At 39.2% G+C, this 27,958-nt stretch overlaps 1 protein-coding gene across 3 annotated transcripts in view; it reads left to right on the forward strand.

Moving 5' to 3' along the window:
• Window positions 1-663: 663 nt before the first annotated feature.
• The window catches only part of LOC127651517 (amyloid beta precursor protein binding family B member 2-like), a 66,360-nt gene continuing 39,065 nt past the window's right edge, over window positions 664-27,958 (forward strand). For 2 of the 3 annotated variants that reach the window (XM_052137389.1, XM_052137391.1), the window contains exons 1-5: window positions 16,345-16,429; window positions 21,758-21,812; window positions 24,003-24,133; window positions 25,633-25,728; window positions 26,554-27,495. In XM_052137389.1, coding sequence (XP_051993349.1) covers window positions 26,556-27,495 — 940 coding nt within the window. In that variant the 5' untranslated portion in view covers window positions 16,345-16,429; window positions 21,758-21,812; window positions 24,003-24,133; window positions 25,633-25,728; window positions 26,554-26,555. Of the gene's footprint in view, window positions 712-16,344; window positions 16,430-21,757; window positions 21,813-24,002; window positions 24,134-25,632; window positions 25,729-26,553; window positions 27,496-27,958 lie in introns of those variants that run through there. The other variant, XM_052137390.1, reaches the window with a different exon arrangement.

Here is a 27,958-nt window from a genome sequence, read left to right on the forward strand (position 1 = left end):
AGTTAGCTAATTTAGATGTTACCACATGTTACCTTATATTTATTTAGAATTTTGAAAAATCGCAGGGGCCACTAAAAATACTAAAAAATGGTTAAAGTCAACCCACCACAGGTTACTTTACAGAATGGGAAAAAACAACAACATATTAAATATTTAATATGGAGTTATAACTGATAGGATAAGAAATCAAGAATACTTATTGGAATAATCAATTTATATAACTAGGACTATAATAAGTTATTTGGAACTATAAACCCTAACATTAAATAAAACATTTAAACACACACACCATATATATGAAAGTTGAGTTAAACACATGTGATATGCATTATATATATGTATATGTATTTACGTATGGATGTGTGTACGAACAAATGTAAACATAAACATTGTTGTACCTATTCATTGTTGAGGTAATCAACATTATGCCACAAATTCTGTCGACAAATTATGTTTAACTTGTGTTGTGTTGTCCCGTTCTCCAAACTTTCCGTCACATGCTCTCTCTTCTCACGACTCGGGAAACGGGAATGTGTTTCCTGTGGTCCGCTCGCTCATTGGTCCGCTCCCTTCCGGGGAGTCGCGGATTGGAAGAGTCCGCCTGACATCTGGAAGGGAGGAAGAGAGAGAGAGAGAGAGAGAGAGAGAGAGAGAGAGAGAGAGAGAGATCAGAAAAGAGGAAGAGAACGAGAGAGGGTGCTGACATCTGAGGTGAGTGATGTTCTATGCTAAAAAATCTAACCTGGACATTAGAACAGCAGGCTTTTAGATTTGAGGTCGTCTAATCTTTGCCGTTTGACACATCTGGTATAAATAAAATTTAAAAGGTTGTACATATAAAGTTTAAAGGACATGTTTCGACAGACGCCCAGGCAGAAGGGCTTTTAACTGTATCGTTTATTGTCGTTACATTGTATCCCCGAGCGGACGTTCGAATTCTGCAACAGTAACATAAAGACAATATCGCTTGTTACACTGTAACATTTTGGCGCGTGTTTGACATTATTATATCCTGTTCGTTTCAGTTGAGATGGTGTGTTTGGGGGTCGTGTGTGTGGTCGTAGCCCTCCTTCCGAATTTAGCTTGATTAACGGGTCACTTTGTGGCTGTTGAGCCTTCGCTTTTGCGGAGAATGTCAATCCAAAATGAGGGTGTATATTAACAAATAAACGTGACATGTGGACCGAACATTACGTTTATTTTGCCAGTGACAGGGTTATTTATTTTACTTGAGTCGCCTCCCCCCGGCCCCGTGCTTAAGGCCAAGCTATCGGAAAATTCAAAGCTGCGGGAAACGATAGACCTATCATACGGGCCTGTGACAGACCCGCACGTTTAAGTTAAAGCGAGATACTGTGCTTTACGAGAAATCAATGTGAGCGCATGCACGTAGCGGCTGACAGTCGACATTGCGACACACATCTACAGCACTGCCGCGCGCCCGTAGGCCTGATTAATGTAGGTGCGCAGTGGCGACGTTCTAGTCCGGCTTTATGACGCCCGTTCTGCGGCAGGCACAGGCAGCACCAAGCGCATACATGTTCCCGTAATACCATTTCCTATTCTCCGAACTTATACGATAGCCAATAACACCGCATAACGCAGGCATTTACTAGCTCTGGCTTTCCCATAAAAACTAGTCCAGGGCAGGGGCGTAGTTTTCAGGAGGGATGAGGAGGAGGTAAACCCCCCTGCATCTGAAAAATGTTGAATATCGTGGAAAGGTTCATTTCTTTCAGTAATTTAATTCAAAAAGTGGAACTTCTAGATTCATTACACAAAGTGAAATATTTAGACTCTTTTTTTGTTGTTGTAATCTTGATGATTACGGCTTACAGCTCATGGAAATCAAAAATCTTAGTATCTCAAAATATTAGAAAAAATAATTTAGAATATAGAAATGTCAACCTTCTGAAAAGTATGTTAATTTATGCACTCAATACTTGGGCGGGGCTCCTTTTGCATGAATTACTGCATCAATGCGTCACAGCATGGAGGCAATCAGTCTGTGGCACTGCTGAGGTGTTATGGAAGCCCAGGTTGCTGTGATTGCGGCCTTCAGCTCGTTTGTATTGTTGGGTCTGGTGTCTCATTTTCCTCTTGACAATACTCCATAGAATCTCTATGGGGTTCAGGTCAGGCGAGTTGGCTGGCCAATCAAGCACAGTAATGTAATGGTCAGCAAACCAGTTACTAGTAGTTTTGGCACTGTGGGCAGGTGCCAAGTCCTGCTGGAAAAGGAAATCAGCATCTCCATAAAGCTTGTCAGCAGATGGAAGCATGAAGTGCTCTAAAATCTCCTGTTAGACGGCTGCACTGACTCTCAACTTGAGAAAACACAGTGGAACAACACCAGCAGATGACATGGCACCCCAAATCATCACTGACGGTGGAAACTTCACACTGGACTTCAAACAACTTGGATTGTGTGCCTCTCCATTCTTCCTCCAGACTCTGGGACCTTGATTTCCAAATGAAATGCAAAATTGACTTTCATCTGAAAAGAGGACTTTGGACCACTGAGCAATAATTATTTGCAGTAATTTGTGCAAAAGGAGACCCGACCAAGCATTTAGTGCATAAATTAACATACTTTTCAGAAGGTCGACATTTCTGTATTCCATGAGTTGTAAGCCGTAATCATTAAGATAAAAAATAAATAAATAAATAAGCTTCAAATATTTTACTTTATGTGTAATGAATGTAGAATATATGAAAGTTCCACTTTTTGAATTAAATTATGGAAAACTTTTCCACGATATTCTAATTTTTTGAGATGCACCTGTAAATGCTTCACATTGCAAACCCCCAATGTACAAGCCAAATCTACACCCTTGGTCCAGGGCTTGAAATATAGCAAATATTTTTAATATTGAGAGCAGCTTTGGGAATTGTTGTTTTTTCAAAGGTGGTTTCAATATTTCTGGAAAAGAATATCATTTATAGGTGGCTGCCAGTTATTTGTCAGTTTGTTTTTGAGCATTTAAGGGTGTACTCACACTAGACGATCTGTATCGTGCCTGAGCACATTTGACTCCCAAAGTCCAGTTTGTTTGAGTAGTGTGATCACTCCGTACTATGCCCAGCCCCACTTGAAGAGGTATTCTAGGACTCAGGCACGGTTGAGTTGGACTCAGACTCGGTACACATCTAGTGTGATCGCTAACCGTGGCCGTGCACTGAACTCGAACAAGACATCAATGATGTGACTGTTTTAACAAACATGGTGGCAGAGGTGTAGTGTTTACTGGAAATTTGGGCAGATGAGAGTATACAGGATCAACTGGATACAACACACAAGAACTCCAAGATATTTGGTAAAATTCACGACTATCTTCATGTTCGTGGATACCAAAGAACCATTGAGCAATGTCAAAGCAGAAAAAACTGCATGTTCAGTATCTGAAGGTACAGGATGCACTCTGTAAATCTGCAGCTCATCGGATAAATTCCAGTGGTACAATGCTGTAGACAATTAGGCATGTGAGAGGGCGTAAGTGACATTACAACGATGGACTCCATTGTGCTGTGCAAGAGCGATTTTTTTTCCTGTTTTCTTCAAAACAAAAAGTCGTAATGACATAACATGCTCAGGACCGTAACGTTGAATGCAATGTGAGTGCAGGCCAGCAGGGGAGTGGGGAGGGGGAACAGTCGTGCTTGGGCATGGTACAAGGCAACCGGGCCTAGTGTGAGTACGCCCTATGTGTGCTTGTAAATGACAAGAGGCCATTTCCACTCAGTTTCATCTCTGGGCCTGAGTGTGTGGTGTGATAGCTTCATGGGCTTGTCTTCCCTGTCGTTATTACACAGTTGATATGCTCATAATAACTGTGGGCATAAATGTTGAAATATCATATAATTATATAACAATTTGATATATTCTGCAGAACACAATTTAAGAGTTTTAGAAGAACATCTCAGCTCTGTAGGTCCATAAAATGCAAGTCAAAAGGGTCCAAAGCATTGAAACTCAAAAAAGCACATAAAGACAGCATAAAAGTAATTCATATGACTCCAGTGGTTAAATCCATGCGTTCAGACACAATATTATAGGTGAGGGTGAGAAACAGATCAATATGCTAATGCTATTCTATTTCCCCCTAATTCAAAACCTTTTTATTACATAGGGATGTCCATTATAATAATTGCTGTGCCCCCATATAATATACAGTCTAAGTTGCAGACACTGTGTGTTAGTAATGGAAAGTATAAGGACTTTGAATTATATACAGCAAGCTAGTTACTGTAAAGAACTCTATGGATAATAATGGAGGACACTTTAGCGTAATTCTCTGCTCTGTCCAGTTGTCTTTTCCAATGGCATTCTCTTCTTCATGATCTCCTAAACCTGACTTTTATCCCTTGACTCCTTGTCTATTTGTTGTGCAAGATCAGCTCAGTGGATGTTTTTTTTTCTTCTGGTCAGCTGTAGTGAAAGTAGTACTCTTGTTCAGGATTCATATTTCCTTGCTGTTTTTGGAATGAAAGTCTGCTGGAATGTTTTGCTGAGGGTCGTTGTGGTTAAAAAGTGAGCAGGCTTTTTTTCAAAGCTGTCTGTTCATCAGGGTTTGTTATATGATGGAATGCTTGCTATAACATTTATCATGGTTAATGTTTATATATATATATATATATACTGTATAATATATAATGGTGAAGTGCATAGAAATCCACAGGAGTTTTCTGTGTGTAAATGGAAATGTATATCTTAAGGTTGTTATGTGCTGACATGTATGTTGTGCTATACTGCCTGGTTTCTTAGTGCACAGATTACCAGTTTTTGTAACCAGATGGTACCACCGCGTGAAAACGTGAGATGCTTTTGTCACTTTCGTTTAGTAGTGTAAAGAAAGTGAGAGTTATTATGATTAAATTGTTAATATTATTATTCGAATTGTATTTTTTACATTTTGATGTGTAGAAGGCGATCTAACAATGCAAAATTAATGGAAGCATTAAAGTTATAGCTTAGTTAGCTCATGAGTTGATATACAGAAAAAAATGCTTAAATGTCAGCCTTTTTCAACAATTAAAACAGTTGCTTTATAGATATTAGCTATTTAATAATCTTGCTGAAAATAAAAATGAAAATACTTTGTGAACATTCGTAATTTAATTTGTTAGTCCTACATGCAACAATGTATTTAATTAATGGCGTTATCCCATGTTATAATTGACACGGCTAGTCGGCATTGTATATATATATATATATATATATACACTCACCTAAAGGATTATTAGGAACACCATACTAATACTGTGTTTGACCCCCTTTCGCCTTCAGAACTGCCTTAATTCTACGTGGCATTGATTCAACAAGGTGCTGAAAGCATTCTTTAGAAATGTTGGCCCATATTGATAGGATAGCATCTTGCAGTTGATGGAGATTTGTGGGATGCACATCCAGGGCACGAAGCTCCCTTTCCACCACATCCCAAAGATGCTCTATTGGGTTGAGATCTGGTGACTGTGGGGGCCATTTTAGTACAGTGAACTCATTGTCATGTTCAAGAAACCAATTTGAAACGATTCGAGCTTTGTGACATGGTGCATTATCCTGCTGGAAGTAGCCATCAGAGGATGGGTACATGGTGGCCATAAAGGGATGGACATGGTCAGAAACAATGCTCAGGTAGGCCGTGGCATTTAAACGATGCCCAATTGGCACTAAGGGGCCTAAAGTGTGCCAAGAAAACATCCCCCACACCATTACACCACCACCACCAGCCTGCACAGTGGTAACAAGGCATGATGGATCCATGTTCTCATTCTGTTTATGCCAAATTCTGACTCTACCATCTGAATGTCTCAACAGAAATCGAGACTCATCAGACCAGGCAACATTTTTCCAGTCTTCAACTGTCCAATTTTGGTGAGCTCTTGCAAATTGTAGCCTCTTTTTCCTATTTGTAGTGGAGATGAGTGGTACCCGGTGGGGTCTTCTGCTGTTGTAGCCCATCCGCCTCAAGGTTGTGCGTGTTGTGGCTTCACAAATGCTTTGCTGCATACCTCGGTTGTAATGAGTGGTTATTTCAGGCAAAGTTGCTCTTCTATCAGCTTGAATCAGTCGGCCCATTCTCCTCTGACCTCTAGCATCAACAAGGCATTTTCAGCCCACAGGACTGACGCATACTGGATGTTTTTCCTTTTCACACCATTCTTTGTAAACCCTAGAAATGGTTGTGCGTGAAAATCCCAGTAACTGAGCAGATTGTGAAATACTCAGACCGGCCCGTCTGGCACCAACAACCATGCCATGCTCAAAATTGCTTAAATCACCTTTCTTTCCCATTCTGACATTCAGTTTGGAGTTCAGGAGATTGTCTTGACCAGGACCACACCCCTAAATGCATTGAAGCAACTGCCATGTGATTGGTTGATTAGATAATTGCATTAATGAGAAATTGAACAGGTGTTCCTAATAATCCTTTAGGTAAGTGTATATATGAGCGAGTCTAACACTTTTAGTCTAACAATGCTGACTAGCCGTGTCAATTGTAACATGCGATAACGCCATTAATTAAATGTTCTAGACCAGTTTTACTTATCGTATTGTCTGTTTGATATGTGTAGAAATTAAATACATCCAGCAGATTCACAAAAAGCCATTTTGCACTGTGGCTGCTATGACACTATGTCCTGTAAGATCATTGTTGTTCATTTGTTCTTATTATATTGTATATATATTTTACATGGTATTTAACATATATTTGTTGCAACAATTTTGTTTTAAAGGTAAAATCATTAGCGATACAGTCATATAGGATGCAGCATTCATGATTACATTATAAAGTTTATTATGAATCTGTCGATGGATCACCAGCTTTCTGACAGATAGGCAGTAGCTATAGAGACTGGGGAAACTCACATCTGGGCTCCTCAGGAATGCATTCTCTCTCCACTGTTCTTCTCCCTGTACACGAATGACTGCACTGCAAAAGACCCCACTGTCAAGCTCCTGCAGACGTTTGTTGAGAAAATTGTCAAAATATAGTGTCACATGGCAGAATTTACCCCAACCGTTAGCCTGTGATAATCATGATGACAAGGTAAAGGTCCTTGAAAGCCAATTTATTGTTCGTGAAGCATTACTCACACTGTTATGGGTTGGTCTTAACAGCATACCTGCACAGATCTGATGGTGCAAACACATCTGCGTCATGACACATTCAGGAGTGCCAACACAAATATATCTCATGCACCTGTCTTCAACAAGTGCATGAGAACAAATGAATGGCCACTCTTTGCAATTAATTGAATCTTATTTTAAAAAATATTCCCTGTATTAAATAAAATAAATTACTAAACGAATAAAACATTCAATTAAAAAAATCAATTACCAAATTAAGAAATTATATTGTTAGGTCTATACACTCGCCTTTACACAAACTTAAATGACCTTACCCAAATCATTGCCTTACCCTGTTTTGTAGACGAAAAATAGTCGGCTGAATGACATTATCAGAATGTTCTGCACATTTTTCAAGACTATAAACTATCAGAATTATTTGTTCAATGCTGAGTTCACATTCAGAAAACTAGCTTTTGAACATTTTAAAAAGTTTGAATATTTTAAATCTAATCCTCTTTACCTCGGATCGCATTTGCTGAGGTTCTTCAGAAAATACAAATTGCATTATGATGCTAAAATACATTTTAGATGACAATCAAGTTCAGTTGGTCGTTAAAAGTTGTTGGACAAATATGCGGGACATTATGCAGTTGTTATGGCGATGCTTTTGATTAGATGATTGTTCAAAATATTGAATATCAGGAATGTATCATATGTTAACCCTGATACTGCACCACATCAGTTTTTTATTTAATAGCTGCACACAGCATATACACATGGATGGATGGATGGTCCTTATACTATGACCGAAAGTTTCAACTTGTTGTGGGTTGCCAGCTTGAACAGGGCCATGATGATTCGCTTTCGGGTCGGAACCGGTGGCAACCTGCGATAGGTGCAACATCAGGACAAATATTACAGTCCTATTAGAAGAACAACTGCTCCCTTTTGATTGCAGTTCCTCCTCTTCTGATTGCTTTTATTTGTTAATTAAAATGACAGTAAACTGGATAATAGGGACATCTGGGAGGTGAATTAGAGATAAACACACATTTCTGTTTGGAAACGGCTTAAGGACAGATTTCTTTTGCGATAAACCAAAACTTATACAGCAAAGTGTGTTGATAAAATATGGACAAATAAAATTCTTCATTTCGGTTCTGCTGAAGAAGGAAAGTCATACACATCTGGGATGGCATAAAGGTAGGTAAATCATGAGAGAATTTTCATTTTTGGGTGAACTAATCCTTTAATCAGCGACAATACTATTTTAAAACACAAATATATCATATGGCTTCAGAAGACATGGAATATATCAGACAAGACTAATGGACTACTTTAATGGACAGTCTAGTTGACTATGGTGTTTTTATTTTATTCTAATTGATGAAAGAAAATAAGTCTGTGTTGGAATGAAATGAGGATGTGTAATCTCTCCTTGAGCAGCAGACTGGAGTGATATGACAATTTCAGAGTATGGGTAACCATCTCCATACTGGATCTGATCATTGTTGCAGCGTGTGTGTTTTTCTTTAGGTAAGCGCGATGTGATGTCACTGCTAATAGCAGCATCCAGACACACATATTTGTGTGTGTAGTGGTTTATATGCCAGCAGGCTGCTGCACTATGTCTCCGTCTCCCTCTTTAAGGGTCTGGACTTGCTGACTGAGGAAAAAGTGAGTCAGAGGGGGATAGAGAGATGAAGAGAAAAAGAGAGAGAGAGGGGCGAGAGGGAGGTGTCCTGTAGACTGCAGCTGATGGCTGAAGGGGTGGTATATAGTACAGGGGAAGCTGCACTGTTAGTTTAGTGGCTGTATTATAATGTTTTACAGGAAAGTGTTATTGCTGCAGACTGCGAGTTTGAGCCTGCTATTCCATCAGGATTGCATTAAAACTGGCATTGACTGAAGGCTATACAATTATATAAGTTAGTAGGCTACTTTGTCTTTATGAAATCAGACAGCCACCCTAGTTAGGGTAATAATGTGAATGCAAACTGGACTGAGACCATTCTCAACCAAAATAAGACCTCAGTCCTGTTTTGGTGTGAACAGAAAGAGATGTGAGAACAAGGTTCTTTTTTACTCTGTTTACATTTTGATCCACATTTTGATTCTGGGTTTTGTTCAAAGATTCAAGTTTAGTACTGTAGAGTGAGCAGCCAGGCTTTGTAATTCAGCCTTGATCAGTTCTGCTGTCCTGATGATGGAAGGGGGCTAGGATCACGGTGGCGCGCGCGCGTGTGTGTGTGTGTGTGTGTGTGTGTGTGGATTATTATCACACCCCTCTCATCTTACCAATAGTTGCCTTCGGCTTGACTCAGGATTATGAAAGTGCTGTTTCATTCCCACTGCATGTGTCCAGTCTAGTATGTGTGTGTGTGTGTGTGTGTGTGTGTGTGTGTGTGTGTGTGTGTGTGTGTGTGTGTGTGTGTCCTGACTCCTGATGTCTATTTTTCCTGGCCTAACAATAGGAGGGTTGTATTGTTATTTCTTATTCAATACTTCAGCTGTCACCAATTAGTGGACTGTGGTCCGAGTCCGGACCCTGGCCTGGTTTCATCTGGACTGCGAGATAATAACAACGGTTGTCCTATCTTAACGTTTCTACAGTTTTACTGAGCTGTGCGTCAAAACAATGGAACTATACACACCAACGCATGCACTCAGGGGTGATCAGTGCAATACCATCTTTTTCTCAAGTGCCGAACTCGCTTTATTTCCTGCTCTGTGCGTGTTGCCTCGCATAAACCTGAATATGTTACATAGAGTTTCAGGCGTGTTTATTTTAACAACAGTAGTGGCGAGACGGTGAACAGTAATGTAGATGGAGACTGGCATCGTTCGCTAAAACACTGCAGAAAATGAGAATAAAGCAAAAAAAAACAATCTCATCTGTCTGATAAAAGACAGGAAAAGTTCACGTGTCACCTTTTTAGACTAGCGTCTTTTTCGTCTAAATTTAGCTTTATTAATCAGCATTTTACAAACTGTTTTTGTTTTTAATTTTGAGAAAATTAATCAGAGATGTCCTAATTTCTTTTTTTTACTTGTACAAAGTACTATTGCTGTGTGTGTGTGTGTGTGTGTGTGTGTGTGAGAGAGAGAGAAAGAGAGGTGTATTGCATTATTTGCCTGGCTTTAAACAAACAAACAGAAAAACACAAATTTGCCTGATAATTCAATTCACTGACCCCTTGAAATGAGTCTGACATCACTTCCTATTTCCTGTGGATGTTTTCACAGTACTTGAGTACACAGCACACACACACACACACACACACACACACACACACACACACACACACACACGCACACGCACACACACTCACATTCCTCTGTGTGTTTATTCAGAGTGATTGTGTGTTTGCATGTCAGCCCAGTCAGACTTTTCTTTATGCTTTTTTGTGAAAAGAAAACATATTTATTCTGTTTTTCTGGATGAATTTGTATATTATACTATCTGCCTCTCCTTGGTCGACCTTCAGTTGTGATGGGAAAGAAATTAGATTGTGTCAGACATGGAGATGTGAAAGACACAAATGCAGTCGCTGCACATTTAACTTCTGCCTCTCCTTGGTGAATGTTCTCCCATCAGGAAACTCTGTTGACGTCCATCTTGTTTTTTGTTTTTTTTCGTGTTGATTTTTTCAACAGAAAGATGAGGTGAGATTCAGGTTACATATGCACCTGAGAGTAAATCTGCATTTCCAATATTCCTTAGTGGCATGTGTGCATATGTGTATGTTTGTCAAGTCTATCAGGTGTAGATGGTAATTTTTATGGTAATTTTTGTGCCTCAGAGCAATGTGCTCTCAAACTTGACAGGTCCAATTGCATGCGTATTTATGTGTGTGTGTGTGTGTGTGTGTGTGTGTGTGTGTATACCTCCAATCAGCCATCTCTGCTGCTGTAAATTCAAATGTATCCACCCATTACAAGCCAAAAGCCAGAGGAACTCTTAATTTTCTAAAAGTTTTACAATAGCTTGTTTCTCCACCATTTAACTAAATCTTACTACACTTATTACCACAGTTATATTATAATTGAAGAGTTTATTTCATGTCTGTTGATGATTGTCTTTTTCAACGTTAAATCATTTCTGTAGAAATTGTAAATGGTGGTTGTTGATGCAAAAGTCACTGAAGCGATGCTTAGGTGTTCTGGTTGGTTAATATTGTGTTGCTTTATGGTTGCTTGGGTGCTATGGGAGGTTGCTAGGGCATTGTTAGCTGGATGCAACTTTGTCTGGGTGTTTTATAGGTAGTTTTGTTTCTAGGAATGTCATAAAATATTGATATATCAATTGTTGATCGGTATGTTATTTTCTTTATACTAGGTCGACTGATAGTGGATTGCTGATACCGCTAACTAAGGTGGTGGAAAAGATGATAACCGATTAATCAGCCGATTAATGCAACAACTAATCGATTAAATCGACAATTATCTATAATGAAAATCATCAACAATTAGTTTAATTATCGATTAGTTGGATATTTGCTGCAAGCACAAAGGACATCCATCAGTGACGTCAATTTACAGCCCAGTAAAAAATTTGTTAAAATGCGCATTAGACTTGTTCTTCTCCAGCGCATAACTTAGATTTCACTGCTATTTTCTATTTTTTGTAATTTATACATGTTATGAATTCAAAATCGGGTGCGTATTTCCATTCCGCAAAACCATTGGTCTTTAACACAAGCGAGTCTCTGCGTGCACAAATCCACATCAATCAAACCGATTGCAATGGAGAATGGGAGCGTAATCATTTTGATTAAACTGTAGGACATCACACCACAAGCTTTCATAGATGTCACAATATCCCAGAGGTTCAAGTGTGCTGGCTTTTTTTTATCCCCCAATTTGGAATGCCCAATTTCCACTACTTAGTAGGTCCCCTTGGTGGCACGGTTACTCACCTCAATACAGGTGGTGGAGGACAAGTCCCAGTTGCCTCCGCTTCTGAGACCGTCAATCTGCGCATCTTATCAGATGGCCCGCTGTGCACAACACCGCAGAGACTCACAGCATGTGGGGGCTCATGCTACTCTCCACGATCCACACACAACTTACCACGCACCCCATTGAGAGCGAGAACCCCTAATAGCGACCACGAGAAGGTTACCCCATGTGACTCTACCCTCCCTAGCAACTGGGCCAATTTGGTTGCTTAGGAGTCTTAAGAGGCTGGTGTCACTCAGCACACCCTGGAACCCTCGTGACTCCAGGGGTGGTAGTCAGTGTCAATACTCCCTGAGCTACCCAGGCCCGCCAAGTGTACCGGCTTTTACATTTTTTAGATGGTTTCTTCTCATGTAAGTGCATGTAACTAATACAATGAGCTTAGGATGTCTAGACAAAAAGTTTAGCATGAGAATTTTCAGTGCGAGAGTGAATCTGATGATTGTACTATATAAACTGTATGCTTAATATAATGTATAACAATATTAAGGGTATTTACTCGCGCAAATCAGAGAATAGCTCGCGAAAATGTGAAACTTGATGCACAGTTTCACACGCATGCCAGCAACCCCATGGATGCATATATATTTAGAAAATACTCACGCATTAATGCCACTCAATGGATGATCATATACTTGTGAAATACACAGAACATGCACATAGCCCATACTTAAGAAAAACATACTTACATAGTCTGTAGAGGTAAAAAGTGGCCAGCCACTCCCTCTCGCGCATATGCGAAAACGGGATCGACACAGATATACTTAAATTTTATTTACTGAAAATTCCATTTCATATGTGAAACTTGATGGATGTGGACATATTTCTAAAATACTCATGCAACTTAATGGATGCACAGATGCTACCTGTTAAATAGTCAGGCTTACGTGTCAACACGTTGCATGCACATAGCCTACACTTAAGCAAAACTCAAACAGCTTTTCTGAAAAAGATTCCGCCGTCCTCACCGAGCTTCTCAAAATTTACTTTTGACTGACAGTGGACACCCCTCATAATTATATTGTTTGCATTACTTTGAGTTCATCCTGTTATTTAAATTTTTGTGGTGCACACATTAATACATTTGAAGTCAAACGAAAAATATCGGAAATATGCTATTTTAAAAAAAAAAGCTATTTAACTTAAAAGGGACCTATTATGCAAAATTCACTTTTACATGGTGTTTGAACATAAATGAGTGATTATAATGATAAAAATCCACCCAGTCCTTTTTTTTATCCCCATTAATCATAAGCACTGTCTCAGAACAAGCCATTTGCGGATTCTGTCCAAAGTGACGTCACTTTATACAGGCCCTGCCCACAACTGTTGATGGACACTGCCGATGGACATGTTTGTTTGTGTGTGTTGTTTCGTTATAGCGCATAGCTAATGTTGTAATAGTATTTGTGTGTGTGTGTGTGTGTGTGTGTGTGTGTGTTGCAAATCTGCTGAAAGAACTCTACAACAAATAAGTACATTATTCAAATAACCATTCTGAAATTTCCTGGTTCATTCTCAAAGTTGTTACTTGTGACGGAGTCTCTCCCTCATCAATGTCTGACTCCGGTTCAAACATATAGGGCTGAACACCACTATTTTCACTGTCAGTCATATTGCTTATGATGTCTAGTTCTCCGAAGCAGAGATGCGGGGCGGGGAGCACCAGCTCATTTGCATTTAAAGACACACACAAAAACATCTCATTTTTATTCCCACCCAAAAAATGGCATTTTCAACATGGTATAATAAATGATCTGTAGGGTATTTTGATCTGAAACTTCATAGACACACTCTGGGGACACCAAAGATTTAAAGAACATCTTGTGAAAAGGGGCATAATAGGTGCCCTTTAATACGTTGTTGTTGTTGTTGTTGTTGTTGTTGAGCCAACAAATAATGTTTTTTCTGTGTACCAGACTGCTAAACAATCTGATCAGGAGTTACATAGAGAAAGTGGGAGAGAGATTACCATGGATAATCTGTTTTATGTAATATAAAGACTTTGCTTTGATTTGTCAAATGTTAGTTTCAGTTTTTAAAGCTGAAACAGTTCCCAACACATTTTGTTTTTGCATCTGATGGCCCTGAGTATTACTGTGTTTTACAGAGGAAATACTGGGAACAATGGACTCATTCTGTTGGCTTTTATAGAACAGACTTATTAATACACACACACGTCTCACCATCTCTTTCTTTTGCTCTAAATTTCTTTCTCGCACTCTGCTTGTTGTGTCTATTTGAATTTCATTGTTGCGTGTGTGGGAATGAGGGTGTGTATGTGTGTGTGTGTGTTTGTGTTTCTGTTGCTCTTATGGCCTGCAAGTCATGTTTATTGTAGCTCATCCGCTCTGTTCATTGTTCAGGAGTCTGTGTTTGGTTCATGTGTTCCTTATCACACCAGTTGAGCAAATTGTAATTACGAGCTCATATCAAAAGTGTTAAAATCTATTTGATGGCATCTGGTTTTCAGTGAAAACTCATATTTGTGCAGTGAATATTGTTTTTGGAGTATAGGAAAAAAAGTTAAAATAGAGAAATGTAATAATTTGGCCAACCATTTAGTCTATTTTTGCTTTACCAGCTAAAATAGTCCCAAACAAAGCCAAAACATGATCAAAGTTTTCTAGCAAGTCAGTCCACTGTCTGCCATCTTTGGAACGCTCTCGGGAGGCTATTTCCAGTCATACTAGTGCAGCTGCTATCTACTTGAATGGAGAAAGACCAAAATCTCAAAAACGGTTGGTCAAGATTACGATCAAAGAACACATTTCAAATCAGCAATAAATTCTGACAATCATAAATTGTGATTCTTTACCTCACACTATGCTAAAAAACAAAATTTTCCCGGCTTGTATAGCTAATAGGGGTGTAAAGATTAATTGATCTGAATCGATGCATCAATCCAATAACCAACGATCCAAAGTTATCGATACAATGCGCAAATAGTGGTGGTGGCGTAGTGGCTAAATCACAGGGCTGTTAATCAGAAAGTTGCGGGTTTGAACCCCACGGCCACCATCATTGTGCCCTTGAGCAAGGCACTTAACTCCAGGTTGTTCCGGGGGAATTGTCCCTGTAATAATTGCACTGTAAGTCGCTTAGGATAGAAGCGTCTGCCAAATGCATAAATGTAAATGTAAATATCGCAAAAAATTATTTTTTAAAGATGTGCCTTGTTAGGTCAGTAGTAAGGATGCTGGCTACCACCCATGGAGTTTTCTAGTTAGAATCCCAGGGCATGCTGAGTGACTCCAACCGGGTGTCCTAAGCAACCAAATTGGCCCGGTTGCTAGGGAGGGTGGAGTAACACGGGGAACCTCCCCGTGATGGCTATAATGTGGTTTGCTCTCAGTGGGCCATGTGGTGAGTTGTCCGTGGGTGCCGCGGTGGATGGAGTGAAGCCTCCACACATGCTATATCTCTGCGGTAACACGCTCAACAAGCCACGTGATAAGATGCGCGGGTTGACGGTTTCAGTGGAGGCAACTGAGATTCGTCCTCTGCCACCCGGATTGAGGCGAGTCACTACGCCATCACGAGGTTTCAAAATGATTGATCATCGCATGTATGTGACTATCATGTAATAATAAAGTTGATATACTGTATTAAGGAACCAGATTCCACAAAACTTAACTCACCGTGGTTGGAGTGCAGTGACTGTGTGTGCTTCAGGGTCTCGGTTTGAATACATGTATTTGTTTAAAAAGAGTACACAGGCCAAGTGAAAAACACAGCTCAGTAAACGTCTGCTGCCAGAGACTTAAAAGACGTGTTACATAATGATAGAATTTTTAAAAAGAATGTTTTTATGTCTAGCTTGATCCAGTCGTACTGTCTCCATTATTAGGAGAAAGCAGAATTGACGCTCTGCACTTTTGAGTGTCTATTGAAAATAAGGTGACATACAATGACAAGTTTATGACATGACTAGACCAGAACCGTGGAATTTCACATTCATGATGACATAAGTGAAACATGATCCGAGATGGTGCAAGGCTGTATTGGTTGCATATCATTGTGCATTGTGTGTATTTGCGTGTGTGAGAGAAAGCCCTCTCCAGATGTTTGGCATTAGTGAGTGTTTAAGGGGGCTGGACTGGCTTTTTAGTGATGCCCTACATCTACCTCCCCCCATTCCTGTCTGCTGTTGAAACGGGAAATGGGTTTTGGGCTCATTTCAGCTTCTGGGCTGTGCTAGCCTCTGGCACTCACACAGTATGTGTGTGTGTGTGTGTGTGTGTGTGTGTGTGTGTGTGTGTTTATGTTTAATAGGGACAAGAAAGCTTCTTCTTTTTGTGTTCCTGATCGAGGCTATGTGCCTCTTGTCTTCTGCATTGCTTTCTTTGCCTAAATCTTCGACATTTCTATTGCATTCAAACAAAATTGCAGGTATGTGTCATTTAAAGTCAACATGAAATCTAAATTTTAATGCATGATGTTGTATTGTAAATGGTCCATTGATGCGTAATTCCAAAAAAACTAAACATTTTCATTAAATGTTTTCTGAATTCAGTGTTATAAAGTTTAATACAATTTTAGCATAAAAAAAACTGTTAAATGGAATAAAAGTAAATTAAATCAAAACAGAACAATTACTTTTTAATAGTGGTGTATCAATCTAAACTGGGCGATCTTTGTCTTATATCCGTGATTTGTGAGTTTGTGCGATTATGCGCGCTTACAGTTTCACTTTCCAACATGTGTGCTCTCCACTCCATGTGCGCTTAATCTCTCATCAGTCGCTCATCCAAGCACTATTTTGTGAGAACACTGATTTAAATAGATATTTCATATTACTACTAATAACAGCTTGTATTTTTATTACAGTGATTTGTATTACAACAAAACGCAAAAGACTGTGAACAAATCATAGAGACTAATTATTTCTCACTTAGGCCTAAGCGGATTTGCAGTTTGTAATGGATGCAGTGCTGTTAAAAAGTATTTGCCCCCATCTTGATTTCTTCTGTTTTTGTGTAAATCTCATACTAAATTAAAAAGTGTAGCAAATGGCACTTAAAATAGAAAAATCTGTGATCAAATCGAAATTGGCTGATCTCAGTGTCAATTTCAATGATTATATCGGCCTCAAATTTTCTATTGCTTTTTAACATACTATACCATTGCATTATTTTAATAAAATGAAGTGTTTGCAGATCCTCACAGCACATTACAAAACACAACACTGGAGTTATTTTTTGTCAAATACAGTGCTGTACAGCCGAGCATCACAGTATTAATGAAGGCATTGATGACAAATTTGATTTACAGTAGTACAGCAGCACTCTTGCTTGTGAGATATTGCTTAAATATAATGTAACATTTATTGATATATTATTAGGGTAAAAAGTATGAGCAGCAAAAAATGTAAGACCTATAGACACCAAACTTGGCAGGATGGTCCCAAATCCCTGGCACTATTCTACCCTAGGTGGCACGATAATAAGAGAGTTTAAGTTTTTGCTCAAAACTCTGGAACAAGAAACATTTCGATTATAGCCTTTATTGAGTCAAGCTCTACAAAATGTATATCTGGAATATGTCACACTCTGGAAATAAAATGGGTTGCGAATGGGGTTTCACATTGACTTTAAACACAATTCTCTATACATGTGTCATAGTAAAGTCAGTCAAGTTTATTTCTCATTGTCTGATTCTTGTGTAAACTTTAGCTGTGTATTTGTCTGAAATGACAGCATTGATTTAAAGGGATAGTTCACCGCAAAATGAAAATTCTCTCAATAGGTACTCACCCTCATGATATCCCAAGTATGACTTTTTCTTCACAAGAACACATCTTTGCTCAGTAGTTCCTTAAAATGCAAGTGGATGATGTTTTCCCATTCGAAGCTATAAAATCACTGACAGTCAACATAAATGTCATCGATATGACTCCAGCGGTTACATTATTGTCTTCTAAAGCAACACGATCACTTTTGGTGCGAAAAAGCAAAATATTCAAGTAATTTTTAAAGTTTAAATCATGCTTCCCCTCAGGAGTGGTAACATAATCGCATTGGCACTTGAAATGCGAGAACAGACCCACGTGCAGCACTGCTGAAGAGCAGCGCTGTTTACAAGTGAGAAGGAGGAACACTGTAGAGTAGCTTGGTTGGTTTTGGTTTAGATGTATATTTATGTTTCTTTTCACAAAATGGTATGTTTGTGTGCTTATCCTGGATGTCTCAACCGAGTGGAGATGGCAACGTGAATACGTCACACGAGAGTTCGCTTGAACTCCACCCTCTCATGAAGCTTACCCAAAGCTTTAGATTATAGTTAAAAAGTACTTAAATATTGACCTTTTTGGCACCAAAAGCAATTGTATCGCTTTATAAGAGATTAATTTAACAGCTGGATTTATATGGATGATGATTATGCTGATTGTCTGTGATTTGTATGAAATCACCATCCACTTGCATTTTAAGGACCTACTGAGCTAAGATATTTTTCTTGCAGAAGAAAGTTATACACACCTGAGATATCATGAGAGTGAGTAAATAATGAAAGAATTTTCATTTTTGTGTGAACTATCCCTTTAAGAATTTCATTAGGTTTGATCTCATAGCGGTTATTAGGCACTGATATTATATGCTACACATACTTGTCACTCTTCATTTAAGCCTCAACAGAGCAGATTGCACCAGTAGAAGCAGCCACTTCATATTCATCTCTGGTGCATTTGGCGTATATCAGCATTTTCTTCTTCCGCCTGTTGGGGACACCAGCATCCAAACCCATTTTGGAACCGTGTGTGTGTGTGTGTGTGTGTGTGTGTGTGTGTGTGTGTGTGTGTGTGTGTGTGTGTGTGTGAGACAAATGGTGATTAGCTTAATGTATCTCAAAACTTCTTGTGTGCACACAATGTTTATACAGATGTTGATGGAAATCCAAAGTGTTGTTGGATTTTCTCTTTTTTTTCTCTGTAGCCTTTAGTCCACTAGTTCCCTCTTTTTCTCTCTCTCCTTTTTCTTCATCATTTGGCAGCTATTTTCACAGTGCAGTGTGCTGGAAACCAAGACTTTCTGAAATGTGATATCGACTTGCCTCTTGCCTCTTTTCCCAGCATTCATCTGTGTTTTGGCATGTATATGTGTTTGTGGGCATTTTAAGTAGAGTTTTAAGTTGGATTTTTCTTCCACAACACTCGATTGGATGCACTTTTATGGCAGTCCAGACTCTGACTTCACATGTTCCTCCCTGTTTCTGCTGCTAAATAAATGTTCTTTAATCTCACCAGTCGGAGGTCTCACTCTTCTATCACTCGCTCTCACTCTCAGTAGGGGCACTTCATAGTGCTCTGTGTTTTTGATTTGCACAGTTGGATTATTCGGCAGGGCATATTTACTTCTGTTCTGTGTGGTTTGTTTAACATTTTTATTTTCAGCTGTTAAAACTATCAGTGTAGTGTATTTAGGAAGTTTTCATTGGTATTTTTGTCATATTATTATTGACTTGTTGTGACACACTCGTACACACTGCACTGCATAAATCATCTTAATCAGTTTTAGGTCTAGTTTTCTAGTAAAAAACATAAACAATTATTATATAGGGTTTTAATAGGGCTTAGTAAAAATATTGATTTTCAGATGCATTGCAGTCGATCTCGATATCGATTCTTAAAATCGTAAGATCGATCTATGTGGCAACCCTCTAAAATGCGAGTAAATCACTCGCAGATGCAATAAAATGTTACGCTCCCTATGCTGCTAAAAATGTAGAATAGATTTAATTCTAATCACGAAAAGCACGGATGGGGAAAAGAAGCCATTTGAGTCCTCTCTTTAATATGCACTCTTTCTTAAAGATACAGTACCTATTTTATGCACGTGTTCTATAACTATGCATTAAACAATAAACATGTAATGAAATATAATATATGTAAATATAATCATATTTATTGATGGAATACATGGATATGTAAATTTTTAAATAGCTAAAATGTGACCAAAATGATGAACAACAAATAAAATATAAATTGTAAAATGTATATGTTCATAATGTACCTAGTTAGAAGGTCCCCTGTATAATTAACAGCATTAGCTGGGAGAGGATTTCTTTCATATCTAAACAAAATGGACATTATAATTGATATATACCAAAGTGAAAATGATAATCTGAATCGAATTGACAGCTTGTGAATCGGAACCAAGTTAAATCTGGAAATCTGTATCAATACCCAGCCCTAGTCTATATTAAACCTGTAACTTAGGTTCATTTAAGCCTTTAAGGTTTTAATATAGACCTCACAAAATTTTGTTTTATATATACACTCACCTAAAGGATTATTAGGAACACCTGTTCAATTTCTCATTAATGCAATTATCTAATCAACCAATCACATGGCAGTTGCTTCAATGCATTTAGGGGTGTGGTCCTGGTCAAGACAATCTCCTGAACTCCAAACTGAATGTCAGAATGGGAAAGAAAGGTGATTTAAGCAATTCTGAGCGTGGCATGGTTGTTGGTGCCAGACGGGCCGGTCTGAGTATTTCACAATCTGCTCAGTTACTGGGATTTTCACGCACAACCATTTCTAGGGTTTACAAAGAATGGTGTGAAAAGGGAAAAACATCCAGTATGCGGCAGTCCTGTGGGCAAAAATGCCTTGTTGATGCTAGAGATCAGAGGAGAATGGGCCGACTGATTCAAGCTGATAGAAGAGCAACTTTGCCTGAAATAACCACTCGTTACAACTGAGGTATGCAGCAAAGCATTTGTGAAGCCAGAACACGCACAACCTTGAGGCGGATGGGCTACAACAGCAGAAGACCCCACCGGGCACCACTCATCTCCACTACAAATAGGAAAAAGAGGCTACAATTTGCAAGAGCTCACCAAAATTGGACAGTTGAAGACTGGAAAAATGTTGCCTGGTCTGATGAGTCTCGATTTCTGTTGAGACATTCAGATGGTAGAGTCAGAATTTGCCTTAAACAGAATGAGAACATGGATCCATCATGCCTTGTTACCACTGTGCAGGCTGGTGGTGGTGGTGTAATGGTGTGGGGGATGTTTTCTTGGCACACTTTAGGCCCCTTAGTGCCAATTGGGCATCGTTTAAATGCCACGGCCTACCTGAGCATTGTTTCTGACCATTTCCATCCCTTTATGGCCACCATGTACCCATCCTCTGATGGCTACTTCCAGCAGGATAATGCACCATGTCACAAAGCTCGAATCATTTCAAATTGGTTTCTTGAACATGACAATGAGTTCACTGTACTAAAATGGCCCCCACAGTCACCAGATCTCAACCCAATAAAGCATCTTTGGGATGTGGTGGAACGGGAGCTTCGTGCCCTGGATGTGCATCCCACAAATCTCCATCAACTGCAAGATGCTATCCTATCAATATGGGCCAACATTTCTAAAGAATGCTTTCAGCACCTTGTTGAATCAATGCCACGTAGAATTAAGGCAGTTCTGAAGGTGAAAGGGGGTCAAACACAGTATTAGTATGGTGTTCCTAATAATCTTTTAGGTGAGTGTATATGCTTATAGAACACAAACAAAACTGTTTTTACTCAGTTTTTTCTGTCTTAGCTTTGCTTCTCAAGTAAATTGATCTCATTTTAAGGATGTTTAGGTAGTTTTACTCTTAAAAAAAAAAGACAAATCAAAAATACTGATTAAGGAAAAGTTTTTTGCAGTGTTTTAATTTCAGTTAGAAACAAACGTAACAGTGTTTTTCTCTTCTTTTGTTACACCTTCCAGATAAGGCACCTCATTTGAATGTGACAGAAGCCCCTCTCTACCTGCAAAAATACAGGTGTGTACTTGTGTGTGCGTGTGTGTGTGAGAGAGCGATGAGATTTGTTTTTCTCAGATAGCTAATTATAGCCTTCTGAAAATGACATGCCAAGAATTTTTCTGCTTTCCCTCACATTCCTGGTTTGTGCTCCTTGTAAAGACACACACACACACACACACACACACACACACACACACACACACACACACACACACACACACACACACACACACACACACACACATGTTGTGTTTCCATGTTTTATGGGGACTTTCCATAGACATAATGGTTTTTATACTGTACAAACTTTATATTCTATCCCCTAAACCTAACCCTACCCCTAAACCTAACCCTCACAGAAAACTTTCTGCATTTTTACATTTTCAAAAAACATAATTTAGTATGATTTATAAGCTGTTTTCCTCATGGGGACCGACAAAATGTCCCCACAAGGTCAAACATTTTGGGTTTTACTATCCTTATGGGGACACTTGGTCCCCACAAAGTGATAAATACACGCTCACACACACACGCACACACACACACACACACACACACACACACACACACACACACACACACATACACACACACACACTCAAAGTGGATTTGAGTGTGTGTGTGTGTTTTGATTATAACTGTATCTGTTTTGCTTCAGTATTAATTTCTCTTACAGGAGTGGAAATGTTATTAAAGTGTATTTCATTCTATTGTTTAATTTTGTGTGATTGGTGTGTGTGTGTGTGTGTGTGTGTGTGTGTGTAGTGGTCAGGCAACTAACTTTAAAGTGCCACCACCACCAAATGTCCCCATGAGAAAAATTCTTTAATAAACATACTAAATGTCTTAATGAAAAATTTAAAATGGATTAAAGTGGATAGGTTTAGAGGAAAGACAATGTCATTATTATGCAAGTCAATGTGAAAGTCCCCATCATAATAGAAAAATAAATGTATGTGATTTGGCTGCGAGTCTGTGTGGATGCTATATGTTCTCCCTGAAGTGTCAGTTACTGCAATAACATTTCGTAACACACATTACAGGGAGCAATCCTTCAAATAATAGAGCTTTGGAAGATTTTGTACTTTCTGAATATTATTTGCATTATTATTTCTTTAGAGAATGCAATGTATTGTAATAGTAATACAGGAAGAGAGAGAGAATTTGAATGTATGCTGTAAAAAGATGAAAATGTCTTGTGAAGATATGTCTTTTTATGCATTTATCCACTGCTCGCTTCATAATCTCTCCCATCCCAGTGTATGTTTGAGTTTGTGGGCAGGCATGAATGAACTACTAAAGTCAAGTTTAATTCATGTACTTAAACACACACACACACACACACGCACCTCTTCTTTATGGTCATGAGCCGAGCACCCTCCTGACCGAGAGAGAGGCATGAATGAGGGATCTCGAAGAGGTTAGCCACCAGTCAGACATCTATAATTAAGACTCACCACACACATAAACACACTTGATTTTTACAATATTCAAAATATATCTTGATATTTATGAATTTGCTTGACATTTTTTCAATCAGAGTAGCCATCATTTCAATCAAACAGCCATTTTTGCCAAGTAGATTAAAAAGGCGATTCTGAAGGAGCACTAAAGGGAAGAGTGTGTTTTTTTGGCTGTCGAGTTCAAATCTCCCTTAATGTGAAGGACCGTGAAGCCAATCTAATGACACAGTCTTTAGGAAACGTAATGGCCCATTAAAAAGTCCACTAAAATTATTGCAATATTTATGATGTCGCTTAATTTTATATCACCAGCAAAATCCTTTTGAATATATATTTTCCAGCCCCATTTATTTTTGACTGTAGTATTTAGACTACATTCCAGTTGTTCTGTGATTTAAAAAAAAAAATGAATTTACTACCTGATGAGGTGATTCCCTGTGAGACTGTGTGTGTGTGTGTGTGTGTGTGTGTGTGTGTGTGTCTGTGTTTCTGTTTGTGCCTCCACCCTGACAGTTATTTTTGTCTTTGCACTCCAGATGCATAATCCCACCCCATGCTGCTCCCAGAAGAAACACACACACGCATGCACTCACGCACGCACGCACACACACACACACACACACACACACACACACACACACACACACACTCCTTAGACGAGGCATGGATGTAGTGAAAATGCATTAATTAAAAATATCCATATGCTATCTAATGTCTCATTATCATATTTTTTTACTGTGTTCAGAATACATTTCTAGAGTGCTTCCACGGTGATATACTCGGCTGGTGCTGATTGGCGGAAACCTAAATGATGCGCTGATTCTTCACCATGGCCCAGGAGGCTCTGTGGAAATACCCACAATCCTCAGCTCCCTGGTGAGTGTGACTGCCTGCTCATCGAATTATATCTGTTGAGTGTGTGTGTGTGTGTGTGTGTGTGTGTGTGTGTGTTTGCTTTACCCTATGATTCATTTTAAAGATATGATGTGCAATGCTGCACAAAATTGAAATTGAAGTGACACATTTGAGATAATGCAAAAATGTAAAGACCCCTTGAAAAATGTGAAATGTCCATGTGAAATAGCTTTGAGGCCAGCTGATACATTTTGATAGAATTACATTTTAGCAGAAATAGCCATTTATCCATTTATAATTTAAAGTCTTTACATTTGGAAATTTTTTTAAATAAACCACCTGTTGATGTATAAGCAAGTACAAATTCAAGGTTTAAAGCTCTGATCTTACTATTTAAAAATAAAGAAGGTATGAGCCCTTTGCAATGTCCCACCCAAACTTTCTGTTTCAATTGGAAATACATCCAAACTGCACTCGATAAGCCATTTTATGGGGTCTTAAGTTGCACTATGCAGTCCCTCCAGGAATTTTCGATCTTATGATTGCAAGAATTTATGCAAATTCAACCAATCTCCACATTATTTGCGGTAGCTTGCCATTTTGTATAATGTTTTGCATAAACTGTGAATCTGAGGTAATCCGAATGCTTGCTCCATATTGACAGCGGCAAAACAAGTGCTTAAAAAGCTTGAAGCAGTCGAGACCAGTCGAAATGGACAGTCGCTATTGTTTAATCTCCACAGTAACAGAGTAAACATGTACTCTTTGTCTCATATTCTGCTAGTATGAACCCGCAACAGCCAAGAATGTAATTTGCCATTACACGAATGTTAAAGTGGGTAAAATTGGCGCATGCATCACAGCTAGTTTTTAATCTTTACGTACAAGTTGCAAGTTGGTGACGGCCTCAGTTCATTTCGAGTGCTCACAATACGCACTGTTGCACTGGAAAATGAGACTCAACATTCGGGATACATGTTCATGATTGGCATTTTTATATTAGCAATCCCCCTGGAGCAACCTGGAGTTAAGTGCCTTGCTCAAGGACACAATGGTGGTGGGTCTAGAACCAGCATCCTTCTGATTACCAGATTACCAGTTATGTGCTTAGACCACTACACCACCACCAATTGCATTGCATTGTAAAATAATTAAGGGTCTTTCATTGAACTCATATTAGCCATATCTCAGGTTTCACATCTTAAATGTTGTAATGCACTAAAATAATTACAGACAATTGCACTTATAATGTCATTGACTCAAATTGGACAAGTATACTATGATTATTTGTGAGTTTTAAGTGCACAAAAAAACGCTGCAAATGGCATAGCAATTTTTTAGCTGGTCATTTTTGTCCACAATAATCAGGAAAAAGTGCAGAGAAATCCTGGTGGGACTGACTATGTACTGGATCAATACAATCTGCATGCATGGCGTTGTATTTCTATGCATGTGTTGTTGGTGGATGGACTTCAAGGTCTGCAGATGATGAAAGAAGCTCATTGTGTTATTTCTTGCAGATTTACACTGACAGCGTCTCAGGCTCAAGGAGACAACCTGCCCAAGGTCTGGCAGCACTCTGTGTCGGTATCTGATTTGTGTCCAACTGTCTTAATGTGAGTACTTGGATATGTGCATGTCATTGGTTAGACCCATCTCGCATTGAGTGTGATGTCTCTATGAACTGCTTTGTGCATGTTTGGGAAACTCAGCTCATCTTTCAGCATTAACGTGATTTAATTTAGTCCTAAATCAAATCAGAGGAGGAAACACTGGGTTGTGGGTCAGCTATAAGTTGTTTTCAAGTCCCTCCTGATTAAGTTGATTTTAAATGTGTTAATTCAGTTTTGTCCCACAGAAGCAGCACAGTCTGTAGTGCAAGTCATATAGGGCAGTGGTGGCTCAGCGGTTAAGGCTCTGGGTTACTGAAGGTCAGGGGTTCAAGCCCCAACACCACCAAGACACCACTGTTGGGCCTTTGAGCAAGGCCCTTGAACCTATCTGCTCCAGGGGCGCTGTATCATGGCTGACCCTGCACTCTGACACCAGCTTAGCTGGGATATGTGAAAAATAAATAATTTCACCATGTTGTATGTATAATGTGTGACAATTGATCAATTTATTTATTAAGTCTTGAACAAAAGCAAACAAATGTTTTATGAACTTTGTTGCAGAAGCAGTCCTATTGTTGATCTCATTTAAATAATGAAATCATGAGAAATCATATTTTCTTTAATCTTTTGAGATATAATGTAGGAGTTCAGTGTATTATAAACAGGGTTGGGGAGTAACGGAATACATGTAACAGGATTACATATTTAAAATACAAAATATAAGTAACTGTTGCTTAAATTGCATTGCGTTGGTCTCCAAGTCTTTCTTTTGTTCGTTACTCTTTGTTTATGTGGGGTTTTGATTGCTTTATCTTTTCCTTACTTTAGCTATGATGTCAGTCTGCGTGCCCTCACCACATAACTCCTCCCCCTCTGTGGATGTAGCCAATCGCAACGGGCCTCCTGCAACTCCGCCCACTTCCCTCAGCCTGCTTTCTTCACACAATCAACTGCTGAGTGATGATGTCATCAAGCAAGGCCAGGTCACACCTCCTAAGTGTAGGAAGAAGTATGCACTCACAAGCATTCAGAGCGCGATGGGCCTCGGCGAAGGCGTGACATCACCGTCGTCTTCTTCAGAAACTACTGCCAATCCAAAACTGGCCAAAAATGGTGCGAATAAGTTACGTAAAGCTGCGGAACGGCAGGATCACAACAAGAACACCACCGAAGAAGACGAAGATGGAAACTTAGTTGCTGAATCAGAGCTTAACATTGATGACGAGTTGAACGTTGAAGAATTAAGCCTTGATAGCGAGTCTAACATTGACTTTGATCCCAATAACGAGCTTGTTAACGAGGATATAAATGAGTTGGTTAATGATGACACTAACCAGGAGAACTATGTTCAGTCTGGGGAGAATTGTGATGATCTACTCATTCTGTCAGAGAAAACTGAGATTGTCTCAGACATGAAGTCCCCCGAGCATCTTAAGACCAACAGTTACCTGCAGTTATGCCTTGAAGACCTGTCATACAAACGGCCCGATATGCAGGATGATGATGTCACAAAGCAATTGCTGGAAAAAGAGAAGAATCCCTGTCTTATGTCTCCAAGGAAACAGCACAGCCCCGAGGACACACCCCTGCTGTCTGTCAGCTCTTCGTCTTCCTCTTCCTCACCAGAGACGAAAAAAGACAGACCACGGACGGGAGCCAAGACAGACCGTGCACTAAACCGTATCCAGAACCTGCCACACAGCGATGAGGAGTCCAGCTGGACCACATTGTCTCAGGACAGTGCATCACTGGACTCACCAGAAGAGAGCGGTCAGTACACTTTCACACTATGTTACGATGCTGGTCTCCTCAGCGTGGTTTTGTTTATAATTTGGCCCACTGTAGTGGAGATGGTGCGCTTCTGTGATGTGTGTGGTTTTCAGTTTGACTGAAGTGTGTTGGCACAAGGGTTTTTGTGTGTTTGGACTTTTCACTGGAGTGTGATAGGTATGCACAGGCAGCGTGTCAGTAAGTGACTGGTTTTCTTTTTGGGCAAAGAAGTGAAGCTGTGGTAGAAAGGATTTCAAAATTTGTGAACAGCATGTATCACTGTATCAAAATTTTTATGATATTGAGATTTGAGAGTTGCAATGAAGAAAAAGATATTCAGTGAATAACAACTTAAATTTACACCTGTTCTTTACAAGTCATATGGGAGTATGAACATGCTAACAAATTTAACGTTGAAGGTTGCGTAAATGATCACATAATTTGCCTTTTGGCTGAACCATTC

Source organism: Xyrauchen texanus, chromosome 11 (assembly GCF_025860055.1).
Source record: "Xyrauchen texanus isolate HMW12.3.18 chromosome 11, RBS_HiC_50CHRs, whole genome shotgun sequence".
Classification (NCBI taxonomy): Eukaryota; Metazoa; Chordata; class Actinopteri; order Cypriniformes; family Catostomidae; genus Xyrauchen; species Xyrauchen texanus.